Genomic DNA, 13,596 nt, shown 5'->3' on the forward strand with positions numbered 1-13,596 from the left:
GGCTCCCCTCAGCCTCCTCTGCTCCAGGCTGAACCCCCCCAGCTCCCCCAGCCGCTCCCCAGCAGCCTGGGGCTCCAGACCCCTCCCCAGCTCCGCTGCCCTTCTCTGGACACGCTCCAGCCCCCCCAGGTCCTTCGGGGAGGGAGGGGCCCAACCCTGACCCCAGCAGTCAAGGGGCGGCCCCCCCAGTGCCCAGCACAGGGGCACGGGCCCTGCCCTGCTCCTGCTGGCCACACCACTCCTGATACAAGCCAGGATGCTGCTGGAACCTCTTGGCCACCTGGGCACCCTGCTGGCTCATGTTCAACCGCCTCTCGACCAACCCCCCCAGGTCCTTTTCCGCTGGGCAGCTTTCCAGCCGCTCTGCCCCATGCCTGGAGCATTGCGTGGGGTTGTGGTGACCCCAGGGCAGGACCTGGCACTTGGCCATGTCACGTAGACGTGGCACTTAGGGACGTGGTTTAGTGGTGGACTTGGCAGTGTTAGGTTTACAGTTGGACTCGATCTTAAGGGTCTTTTCCAACCTAAATGATTCTATGATTTTCAAGGCTACAAAATAATACCAGCACTAGTAAAAGGAAGAATAGTTCCCAAATTTTTCAATTCATCCAGTACAAAACTTGTATGTTATGAAAAATGGGCTGGTTTCTTATGGCAATCAGAGATGACCTGGAAGCTCCATGCTCCAGTACCAGGACACCCATTACGGGGCTCTGTGAACAGATTAGCTCCTGCGCGATGCAGGCTGCCGTGCATAAACGGCAATGCATGAAAATAGTTCCCTTCAGTCTTGAAACCTAAGAGACAGATTTTTAAATGCTTTCTACCCAGTAAAATAGATGTCTGGCACCCGGTACTTCAGTGCCTTATTCTTCCTCAGCAAGTGAGCCTGGCTTTCTTCCCGCTCACCTATTTAATGTATAGTATTGACTATTATACCAATGAAAACACCATGTTACTTCGATATTGCAATAAACACTCCTTACAACACGCAATCTGAAGCCTTTCTATTCCTTTTGAGAAGATGACCAAAGATCAGGGAGGAATTTCATTTAGAAAGCAACACCTTTCAAGATGATTATTTAGTCTCCCCTTTTCCTGCCTTCCCTTTCCCAAAACCCATCGAATATGCTTAAAACAGTAAGAGGCACACAGGTCCTGCGGAGGCTCTTGGCTTGACCCCCCTGTGGACGAGGCAAGGATGGGCAATGAATCACATTTAACAAAAGATCTTCAATAGGTAGCCCTTTGCTATTTCAAGCAGTGTAGAAGTGTTATGTACCACCTACGCACATTTGTTGAGAATATCAGTGCGCCGCAGTACGCACTGGGAGAAGAAAAAAGAAAACAAACAAAAAACCAACCAAACAAAAAAGCCCCCACTCCACCACAAAGCACCTGACCACCACAGAAGTACTGGCACGGACTGAGCTGTAGCCTGCACACATGGCCACTTTTTCAGCATGCTGCACCCACTGCCGGCTGACACAGCCTCGGAAGGAACACGGTGCCGCAGGGTGTTCCCCGGGAGCAATCACACGCTGGCAAACGGGCACCAAGAACCCAGAAGGAAACAAAGAGAACTACAGGACAAAATAACTTATTGGAAGTGAAACCATACAAATCATTCTTTCAGGAGAAAGTATCCTGCCAAACAATCTTTTCCGTCTCATTTATTTATTGTTTCCCATTTGGGGTCTAATACTGACTTATGTTTCAATACTTTACTAGTAATGTCTGATGTGTGACTTACGCTCAACAGGCTGATATTTATTTTCTATTCCCAGGGTCTGTGTTTTAAATAAGCATTTCTCCTTGAAAACAGCAGCACACCGGTAATGCACAGTAACAGCCTAGCTGATTCCAACGCCCCACAGGGCCATCTCCCCCCCTGCCTCCCGCCCCACGGAGGACGTAAAGCACTGTACCGCACTACTCTCTGTTCTGCTAATAAAGAGCACATGGTCAGTATGAATTACGGCTGCCTTGCACTCCCCCCCAACTCCTACTCAACATCCATCCATGATCTTGAACCATTACAGAGCAAAAGAAAACCTGAGCCCAAGAAACCGAGTAACACCATTCACATTCCTATCCTGGCTTGGAAGCCACTACCAGAAACTTCGTAGCATATTTAAAGCTTCTTAATACACGAAGTACTAGTCCTAGGACATTCTCATCTGTCATTAAGGCAGTGGAAATTTTCTGTTCTACATTTCAAGGATATATCCACCAGAATACATTTCAATGGATTTTTGTTAGAATTAAAAAAATGAAGCATCAGAATATCTGGCAAGCTTCTAGGAAAACCAATATCCAAAATGCTTTCCCAGCAAAGGCTCAAGTTCAAAACCACAGAAGCTCTTACTATGGACTCTCTGCTACATAGGGTAATTTGTATGCAAAATGAAAAAAAAAAACAACCAAACAACACAAAAAAACCCCCACCAATTGGATACAATTCACAACTTTATATTGCATCCAATTTAAAATGATTTAATAACGCTGGGTGACAACCTCCAAAATCCACTCGGTCCGAAAGCTCTTCCTGAGAAGTAACGGTATTGAACTCAAACCCTGAACCCATCAGAAATGGCAGTAAGTGAACAGGGGGAGTTCTGTGTCTATTCAGAAGAAAGATGCTTATTAAAGCATTTGACATTAAAATTTTACATTAAAATTTATATATTGTACTAAAGATCAGAGAACTTGTAAAATATTTTTAATTTGCCTCCTATTTCATTTTGAGACAAGACAGATGTGCAGATGAGAGCAGCAGGTGAGGGGACCTGCAGGTATCTCAAGCCAAAATTAGTGCGATTTTCAGCTACAAAACCCATTACATTACCTTCACGTGAATGGTTTTGACTGAAAACCTGAAGATTTATCATCACAGGGAGCCCAACTTATCCTATTGTAGCATACCTGAAAGTAATTCCAGCCCAGACTGTAACCAGGACACCCCATTTCATCGGTTGCTAAAGATTTGTCATCAGCTGAGCAAGGCCAGGGTTAACAACTAAGAAAAGAGTCCTAGAGCCGTTTTATCTTCCAGTTCAAGTAATACCAAGAACAAGTCAGTCAATCAATTTATGAGAAAGTTTGCATTTTGTGGCAAGACCTCCACCTAACATTTCAGAACGGACATTTTAAAACCCATAAATATTTTATTTCTACACTGCAATTTTCAAGCTGAAAACTTTCTGCTTCAACGCTACACAGATGAACACTCAACCATTATAACCTGCCTGGTTTTATGCCAACAAGTTAAAATTGCTTCGGCGAGTTAATACAAACACAAGATTAAGTCAGCATTAAGCATAAAATATACGCTGCTACATTATTTTACAGAGCTGAGGGTGAACTTACCAGCCTTAAATACAAATACCGGGACAGATTTCCAGGTTGAGAAATCCTCACATCAGTCTCATTTGGGAATCCTCACTGGCCAGCAGGCTCAATTCTGCCTGCTTGTTCTGTAAATTCATTCCCTTCCTAAAGACTTTTTTTGGACGTTTTTCTTTATATACATTTACACAGATTTAGAACAAGCCTGTCAACCGAAAGGCAAAACCAGCGTGGTGTTCCACAGACTACTCTAAAATGTTAACCGGTTTGGAGACGTGCCATTAGATGCCTCGACAAGGAGTCCTCTCAACTCTGAGCGGTACCAGCAATACTGAGCAACACGACACATTGTTCTCCCTTCGGAGTTTCAGTTACAGATCATGCTGCGACACCCAGAAAATCATGTTCTCTCTTTCCCAAGCCTCATGGAAGCTTTTATCCATCGCACCCGCACTGCAGTCTCGCTCACAAGGTGGCCTCTTGCAGCACGCGTAACTGGAGCGGGGACCTTCTGGGGGCGACGGGGTTCATGGCAGATCAGCCCTGGGAGGAGAAGGGCATCCTGAACCCTCTGCCAACTTCCCATTTCAGGCTCCAGCCAAGAGGTGACAAACGGCAATGCTTTGTCCGGGTGCTCTCTAACAGCACAGGCATCACTTCCAGGGCTTAGGCCCAAAACACCTCACTGAGGAACGTCAGTCTGCAAATCAACTGGTGAAAAGGCTGAAAATTTTGAACAGGCAGGCAAAACCTTGACCTCCCCGGTCCACTCGGTCACGCAACTGCACACAAAACCAAAGAAGGGCTTCTGAAGGGAGTGACTCAGGCAGAACGTACCCCACGTGTACCTGAGTTATCTCTACCTGGCGAGCGGGCAGAAGGAACACAGATCCTTGCTGCGGCGGCCGTTTGACGCGCTGCCCTTTGAGCAGTCGCTTGCACCATCAAGCTGTAATTTGGTACCCGTCCACACTCGCTTCACGCCACACTGTAAGAGAGGATTGAGAATCACGTGTTGCTCTTCTTTTTTAATCTACCTTCCCTTTAGCGGGCCAAATACCAGAAGAGAGATGTGCCAGTCCAGTTCACCTGTAACGCTTGCAAGGTAAAACATCTAGAAAGGAAGAGCTTTCAGTTTCGAGGAAGATTTTTAGATAAAGTTTAAGGGAAATAAATTGTTATGGAAAAAAAAAACCCAAACCTCAGTGTGCTTCTCCACAGTGATAAAAATAGTAGAATGCAAAGAAATACTTCAAGTTAACATTAATAATTCAACACCTCTGCAGGTAGTCTTCAGCCATCTGCAGCCCAAAAGGTCGGTTCTTGCTGTGATGGTTGCGACAGCACACACTTGATTCCTAGATCAGCTCCTCCTTCGTGTTTGTTTTCCTCTTCTAACCTCTGTATTCAGCAATAGCACTATGAATTTGCTTCAGAGGTTTATTATGTCCAACATGTTCGTTTACCCAGTGAATGCAGCTACTACACAAAGTTCAAGAGCAGTCAGTAATGCTAACACAGCTCCTCGTAAAACAGACTTTTAACTGCTGGCTTCACCATTCACTTTATAAGCGCCGCTTACACTTGTAGATTAATTACTACTGTCAATCAATACCCAAGATATACATATACACTTCCTATTTACTTGCTCCGAGAACAGCGTGCATCTTCCCTGTCTGGCAGGGAATGTCACTTTCAGTTTCGAGGAAGATTTTTAGATAAAGTTTAAGGGAAATAAATTGTTATGGAAAAAAAAAAAAACAAACCTCAGTGTGCTTCTCCACAGTGATAAAAATAGTAGAATGCAAAGAAATACTTCAAGTTAACATTAATAATTCAACACCTCTGCAGGTAGTCTTCAGCCATCTGCAGCCCAAAAGGTCGGTTCTTGCTGTGATGGTTGCGACAGCACACACTAGATTCCTAGATCAGCTCCTCCTTCGTGTTTGTTTTCCTCTTCTAACCTCTGTATTCAGCAATAGCACTATGAATTTGCTTCAGAGGTTTATTATGTCCAACATGTTCGTTTACCCAGTGAATGCAGCTACTACACAAAGTTCAAGAGCAGTCAGTAATGCTAACACAGCTCCTCGTAAAACAGACTTTTAACTGCTGGCTTCACCATTCACTTTATAAGCGCCGCTTACACTTGTAGATTAATTACTACTGTCAATCAATACCCAAGATATACATATACACTTCCTATTTACTTGCTCCGAGAACAGCGTGCATCTTCCCTGTCTGGCAGGGAATGTCAATCGGCGTGCTATGGCCCGGCGACCTCAGCTTCTGAGGTGTCCTTGGAGATCAAAGGTAACTGTGCCTGACAGAACTGCTCTTAAGATTAAAAACTACAAAGTCAAGTAGGCTGATGCACTCTGCCATAGCAAAACATCAAAATGTTGCCTTTAAACCACAGCTCAGATGCATATAACCAAAATGGTGTTTTCTTGTCGCTGCCAATCATTTCTTATGAATAATGAAAAATAAGAGGAAGCAAGTATTTTACCTCTATGATCTTTGCCTTCTTTATAGAATATGCAAAAAGGATCAACAAGAGGCACTTTCTGAGACGTTATTCCTCATCTGATGTGCGACAATGGCTTTCCTTCTCACCTCAGCACCACTGCCTACCTGCTTTGCGGTCTGTACGGGCTCCTTTTCATCATTCCACCACATTCCCACTCCTGTCTAGCACTAGCTCTAAAAAGGGGTCCATCTTCCCATGCCTTGACTTGCTTCCTCACCTCCAGATCTTCCGTACAAACGAGCATTTCAAATTATTCCTGGAAGACATTTTTAGATCTTTAACAAGTCAATGCTACATTCTACACAACACACATCTGATCGGGAATCACACTGTTCCCTTTAAGTGGAGTTCCTGAGCTGCAGCCAACTTCACTAAATTAAAATAACTTTTTAAAATCAGAAGTTTCCTGAGCTTACAGGAGCAAGTAGGAGAAAATGATAAGGACAAGGTCAAGTCCGTAACTTCAGCTGAAGTGTCAGGAACATAAAGATGAAGATGTTTGGTTGTATTTGAGAGCCATACCGTACAGAACACTGTCCCCCTGCCTAATAATGCTCAACCACCCGATCACTTCAAGGGCTTTAAGCTTCCTACTGCTGATGTGCCACGGAAGAATGGGACAGAGAGGGGGAATCACTGAGGGAAGACAAGCAAGCTTTGCAGAGCAAACCACGCTGCTGACTGTGCCCCTTCTCGAGGCTCTGTTGGACGACGGGGAAGTCAAGCAGAGGGGCAGCCCCGAACGCAGAGCTCCGTCCAGGCGGCCGGCTGCAGAGAGGGCTGGAGCAACTCGCGTCACGGCTCCTCCCATGGACCATTTTGCACCGCCGAGGCACTGTTCTGCAGAGTACAGCACTAATTACACTGCGCTCTCATCCCCTACCCAACAAGAGCTACTCCAGCTGCAGATCACCCTGCCACAACACAGCAGGAACAAACACACACAAGTACAGAATTAAAAACACTGGTGGGGGTGTCACTGGTAGAAGCACCGAGACAAAAAGGTAAAAGGAACCCTTCAGGCCCTGAGCCCATCTGCCACCTACTGCAGCCCATCACAGCTTTGTAGTAAAGAATGCCATTAACAGGAATCTGGTTTTGTTAAGTATTTCTTTAGATAACTTATCTAAAGTACGTTCTTTAAAGAAGAACAGAAGAGCAAGACAAACACGCCATTAACAGGAATCTGGTTAAGTATTTCTTTAGATAATTTATCTAAAGTACATTCTTTAAAGAAGAACAGAAGAGCAAGACAAACATCCTGGGTTCATCAAATTTACTTGGAAATGCCAGTTAAAGCTGCGAGACCCAGAGAACAATCAATAGCCGCCCTCAGTGATCCACGGCCACACTGCGCAGGCAGTCACCTTCGGAAACGGTCAAGGGTAGGAGATCAGCACAGCAGCAAGCCAATTAAAACAACATCTCGGAGAGAAAAACACAACCAAAACCCCCAAACTGTCTAGAAAACCTACATAGCCCATGGAGACAAACAAAACTGAAAGTCCGAGGAAGCCAGGTGCCCTTGAATTCCTCTATCTACACAAAGCAGTGAGAAGAAATGTAAGGACCAGAGAAGCACTAACAAAGCATTTCTAAAACATTCACATACCCTTCGGTCTCTCAACTATCGGAACAGACACAATGCCAAAATAAAGCAGTGGTAGGTGTCAGCAGAACAGATGTTGCACGGCTTTCTCGGCACGAGCTTCACGCGAGGCAGCCCGCTACCATCTGGCCATTTACCACTGCACTGGGCTTCTACCAATGTTTATTAGCATTGGCCACACTTGAGAAATTAGAGGAAAAGCCTCTTACAAGGATAAATAACTTTTAATTAAAATATGCAATCTGCAATAGTAGCCCAGCACTCCAGTGCATCTTTCAAGGTGTTTTCTTTCTCATTGTCTGCTATTCACAGGCCTTACAAATGACTATAAACATGCTGGGGGGGGGGAGGAGGGTAATTAGCCACTACAACATATATGTTGATTTTAAGTAGCAATAATTGCCTAACTCCTATCCAAATACCATATGCTCAGTAGCACAGCAACACCAGTCTCCAAGACAAAAAATGAAGCCCTCTCTATATAATACGTATTCTCTCTACACATTTTTTTGAATGGAGAAACACAGATACAGTTATTTTCTGTCATTCCAGTTGCTAACAGTGAAGTCTCTCCCCACTCTAAAATTATCTTTGCACGTGGTAACGTTGTCAGCTCCTTTCCCTTTTACATTACGCTGCACTTCTATCACTTATTACTCATACTGCAAATGTAATTACAATGAAGCACTCTCAGGGAGCTGTTTAAGGGAATAAGACTCCAAGACTTTTCTGTATATTAAGTCATTAAAATTTTAGATTTACAAAAACTATTTTCTTTGCCACCTAACTGGTAGAAGTAGAAATTCACAAATTTCCAAATGTACAAATTCACAAGTATGCATTTAGTGCCTATGTTCAACCACCATAAAAAAATTACTTATCATCTTGCAAAAAGTCCTCACAAGAAAATTATGAAAAAAAATCAAATCCTGGATACGTTCAGTACAAGAAATTACATGAACTAGCAGAGTTGTCCTAATGCTCCGCCTAAGCTCATTGAGTATACAACAGAAGTTAAAGCCTAATGCCCTAATACTACATTACCACATCACCGTGGTCTGATTAAAGTTGACACAATAGCTATGGGAAGAGATGAAGCCGAGTGTTCACGGGAAGCGTGGATTGCACTGCCGGTAACTACCAAATAATACTCAATTTACATCCACTAGGTCTCAGCTGAAGCGAGAAAAATCCTGGGCTGAGAAAGAGACTGACCGAGCTGAAGACGTTCGTGTGTCCTCCCGGTGTATAAGGGTAAGAGCTTTTTCTTTCAAAACATGGGACCAGCAGTACTGCTCAGAGCTGTTAATCAAAGCCCTCTCTCTGCTCAGACATAAAAACATTTGTAGATAGTGGTAGACAGAGTGCAAGCTTCCCATCTCTATCCAATCAATACACAACCAGCTTAATTCAAAACGATCTTTGTTCTAGGCGAGAGAAGACACAAAGCTGTAACTTGGATGACAGTGCTCATTACTGACAGCAGGGGGTTCAGTGCAGGGAGAAGCTGGGGGGTTTGGGGTTTTTTTTCAAAGACATTTGTAAACCAGCAGGCGCCCTGCGCTACCACCCAATTCACACACCTCGCCGGACAGCGATTGCCACTTCCAGTAACTATCAAACTAGAATGGATTTCAACCTAGACTAGAGAAGGACCTAGAAGAGAGAGATTCACACCATTACCAGTGCTCACGCCATTACCAGTTCTCAGGGCCACACTACAGCAACAAAGCAAAGTGCTCCAAGCCAGTCTTCCAAAGAGTTTATCTTCATATCTGGGGAAGAACAGAAACTACCTATCGTCTGGGTTAGATCCCAGACTACTGGCTGGGTTGAGTTTCCTGAACACAGCTGATCCGTGATTCCGTGATCATGCGTAAGCAAACAGCAAACAAACATTTAAGATGGAATAAGTCAAACTAAAGTGAAGGCTGCTGCCAAAACACGAACTCCCACCCTCTCCCCCCACGAGCTTCCTGCTGCCTTATTTCAGCTCACAAGAAACACACTGAACTAGACTTAGAAGAGAGGGGGAGAGGAGCCTCCAGCGCTCCGAGAGTGAGCGGTAGCCAAGCCACGTCCGGTGCAAGAGTCCCGAGAAAGCTGCCTTAGATTGAAACCACCAGTTTGGGCTGAAGCGATGCGCACGAACTTCCAATGCTACCACCCTTCATTAATTTCCTTTGACACAGAAAACATTTACCATGCGGGCAGGTAAACTCTGCTTGTCCAAATTAAGCGCATCTGTATGCAGTCCTGCTTTAATCTGCATTTCCATAGAAACCTAATTGTGTATTCCTCTTCCCATAAAAACCGGATTTAATTCTCACTCAGCAAGTTATGAGGCAGCAGGAAAAAAATGTTAAAAGTAAAACCACTACAACCAGCTTTGTTGCTCTCTGCTTATTTTAGAAATCAGTGTAAGTACAGCAATCTTAATTTAAATATTCTGAATTTAGCAGCAACTTGTCGGTAAAACTCGGTGCATTTGAAATCTTTTTATTTAAATCAAGTTTCATCATCTGGTTGCTACTGAGGCTGTGAGATTTAATACAATACACAAAGCATAATTCCAACCCTCTTGTGTTAAAAATATTCTTTAAATAAATAATAGATCAAAGCAGTGTCACTTTGATGGCATATGTAGTCCATGAAAGCAGGAGACGAAGGATTAAATGTTTTCAGAGCGGTCCTTCCGGATGAAAGGGAGGGGGGGAAGCAAGTGAATGTTCAGTTATTTTATCTAGATTTATCACTCATTACTTTTCTCATTTGATTCTTCCCTCTCATTAGAATCCTGCCTTCTAAAGAACCTTCAAGTTCACATGAACTCTGGGGGTTTTAGAGCAATGAAGCAAGATGAAAAAAAGAGTCATTCCATTCCCAAATCTTAGTGAATCATTTCCTATAACTACAGTAAAGCTAGGATCACTCCCTAGGACTACTCAAGATGATGAATAAGGGCAAAATCCGCCACTGCCCGTGGTTTTTCATGATTCACGGGGAAAAAATGGCAGACATCTACTTGCAACTCGGGCAAAAAGAGACTCGGTTTGGTTAACCTTTGAGAATTTCTTGATTTAGAGATAGGCTGGTGTGTTTAAATACAGATAATCATTCCCATCCTAAGCTCTGACAAGTTAATTTCTCCAATTCAACATAATGGAATGCTTTCCACTCTCCCAACTCACACCAAGAGGTATATCCCCTCCAGCCCTCAAGAAAAATCTCCTTCAATAGCATCTTGAAGATAAGAGCGTGTCTGAATTCAGTCAGGCCTGGCTTGCGGAAAAAGGAGGCAAGAGACAAGAAAAGGAAGGTGAAGTCAATTGGGGAATGCAACAGCCCCGCAGTCAGGTTGAGACCGGAGGGAAGCGACTACGGGCTGCTTTTCATTTGATTAGCAGCTACAGCCAGACGTCAGAGGCCTTGTGTGCTGACCAAAACGCGCATGGCTGCCACACAAAATAACACAAAATTCTGATCACTGGGGAATAACGCTCTAGAGCAAGGAGAAAAAAAAAAAAAAAAAAAAAAAAAAAAAAAAAAAAAAAAAAAAAAAGAGGAAGAAGAAACATTCTGAAGACAGCTAAAACAACAAGACGAGACGGATAATTGATTTATAATGCCAGAGAGCATATAACAAAACAGTTAAGTGAAATAACTGGGGGAAAATATTTAACAAACGTCATTTTCCATACAGAATTCTGAACACCCCCCTTCACCATCTGAAGTTCTGATAAGCTTGTTGTATCACATCAAATGCTAAGGAAACATTCAATGATAGCTAAAAAGTTGAATAAAATACAAGACATGAAAAATAACTGTTAAGATTCAAAACTAATGAGATTGAGCATTCCCAAACCAGCTTCTCTTCCTCTCTCGGACGTCTTTATGTGCCTTCTGTATATTCCTATGAACCTGCTCTTAAGCAAAAAGTAATCATACACCAGGGCAAGTTTGTCCAAACAATACCTGATAAAGCTGTCCAGATACAAATGACATATGAGCAGCACCAGTGGTCCTGGTAGAAAGAAAAGTTATTTGATTCAAGCTGACAGGGAAAACAGAAGGACTAAACAGAAAAATTTGGATTTGCTCTTATTTCTTTCATTTACAAAAATAAGACTCAGTGTCTCGGAGAATGATGCAGGGCCTGATTTCGCTAAGCTCATTCACAGCGAGTAGCACGCTATTTTGTGAGAAGTACACCGCTGACAGCACAGAGGACTCTGAGAAGAAGAAACTGCAACTCCATAGGAGTACGGATGGTAGGAACTGGGCTTGACAATCGCGGTAACTGCTGCTCTCTTCTTCGTTGAAACAATTCTCTTTAGCTGGAACATGCACACGAAACGTTTAGCAACCAATATGGAGAAGACAGCTGATTACTACCACTTTACTCATGCTTATGCTGTACAACCTATTGATTGCCTTGATCAAGTCAATGTCATTCCCAATTTAGAAAAAGACAACTTTGCAGATCGGGAAATAAGTGAACAGGAAGCTTCACAGGAAGGCAGAGGGATCACTAAAATAGACAAGCAAGCTCATCACACCTCCACAGTCTACTAGAGAAAATTCTCTTCTTTGCCAAAACCCTTTAAAGATGACATACCACATAACTTTGTGTTCTGTGGCTCATTTAAAGTACATCCAAAAAACCCCTCAATTCAACCCATTGATGATCTGCCAAGTCAAATTTTCAGTACATGATTCTACTCAGTCAAACGATTCTGGTTCAGCCAGAGCCTTCCCCAGAAACTTCCAAGAACTATAACCATATAGGCGAACACCCCTCTAGGAACTTAGACTGACGTATAGCATCCTTGTGCCTGGTCATAATGCCTCTGGAAACAAATTACAGGGTGGAGTTTCAACAGCAGTTCCCAAGTTATTCCACAGTATTACAAGAGGGATCATAAACATAACAGAAATTTGGTCACCAAAAAAACCTCCTACATAAACCCAAAGTTATGGGGAAAGCAACTTTGAGACCTTACAGACCTCTGCAACCCAAAGCAGATTCCAGGAACAGAATGAGGGGAGCAGATTATCCGTGGCATTTCTTCGGCACTTTGTTTGTTTGCTTTTAACTTAAACGTTTAAGTCCGGACATAGACACAACACAGGATTCAAGACACCTTGGCAGGGATCTTTCTGTGACACACTTGGCTTTATCAGTTTAATATGCAACGTATCTTCAAACAAAAGAGAAGCACCTTGCTTTAATACAGCAAGCGCTTCATCTAATAACTATTTTCTGCCTGCAAAATCGCATCATCTCAGTTTCCCCACACGCAAAGAAAGCCCTAATTTTATATTCCGCATAACGTGCTGGTGGCAAACTTCAAAACCACAAAGCTTCCCTGCATCTTCACCACTAGACAACTGTAATGACTACATTTATTGCACCTTGTGCTTGCATCATTAACCTGATGATCCAGAGAGCTCTTTAAGACCTCATTAATTTCATTGCCTTTCCCGAAACAGGCCAAGTACCCAAATTTCATTTAAAGAGCTTAAATGAGGGAGCTACTCAAAGTGTGTATCACCATGCACTTGGAATTGGTACTTTTGACCCATCTGCGTGTTTGCTTCCCCCAATGCCATAGGACAGGCACACAAACTAAAGGCAAGTTGGACTGCCGGATCAAGTACCCCGCGTTTTACTTGAAAATAGTAAGTGAAGTACAGCAGCCCTCTGAGCACCTCCTCCTCCCTTTTCACCACCTGTCCCCCCCCCAACTCCTCCTCCAAAACCCACCCTGCCCTTGAGCATTACCCGGTCCTTCATCCTCCAGCTCTGCGCCAAAGACTTGGAGCCTTCGATCTTCTCGCAATGCCTTTTCTTCATGAAGGCCAGAGGCAAGTTCCAGTCAGTCAGGTCAGACTCATCCTCCTCCCCGAGCCCCAGGAGAGGCGACTGCAGCATCTCAGACTCCATCAGCGAGGAAGCGCCAGGCAACAAGTGAGCCCAGCAGGCAGCGGGGGCCGAGGGATCCCTCCGGCAGCGGGAGGCGGGGGGGAGGACGGGGCAAGGGCAGCGGGAGGCTCCGCTCCCAGGTGGGCAGGGAAGGAGGAGCCCGGGGGAAGCAGCGCCTTCCAC

General features: G+C 44.0%; 1 protein-coding gene across 1 annotated transcript in view; it reads right to left on the bottom strand.

Annotated features, from left to right (window-relative positions):
• Positions 1–13,589, bottom strand: part of RPTOR (regulatory associated protein of MTOR complex 1) — a 163,041-nt gene extending 149,452 nt beyond the window's left edge. Inside the window, exon 1 of the mRNA XM_035899198.1 lies at positions 13,273–13,589. Coding sequence (XP_035755091.1) covers positions 13,273–13,434 — 162 coding nt within the window. The 5' untranslated portion in view covers positions 13,435–13,589. The remainder of the gene's footprint in view (positions 1–13,272) is intronic.
• Between the last annotated feature and the right edge of the window lie 7 nt (positions 13,590–13,596).

Source organism: Egretta garzetta, unplaced genomic scaffold, assembly GCF_000687185.1.
Source record: "Egretta garzetta isolate BGI_Z169 unplaced genomic scaffold, ASM68718v1 scaffold131, whole genome shotgun sequence".
Lineage (NCBI taxonomy): Eukaryota > Metazoa > Chordata > Aves > Pelecaniformes > Ardeidae > Egretta > Egretta garzetta.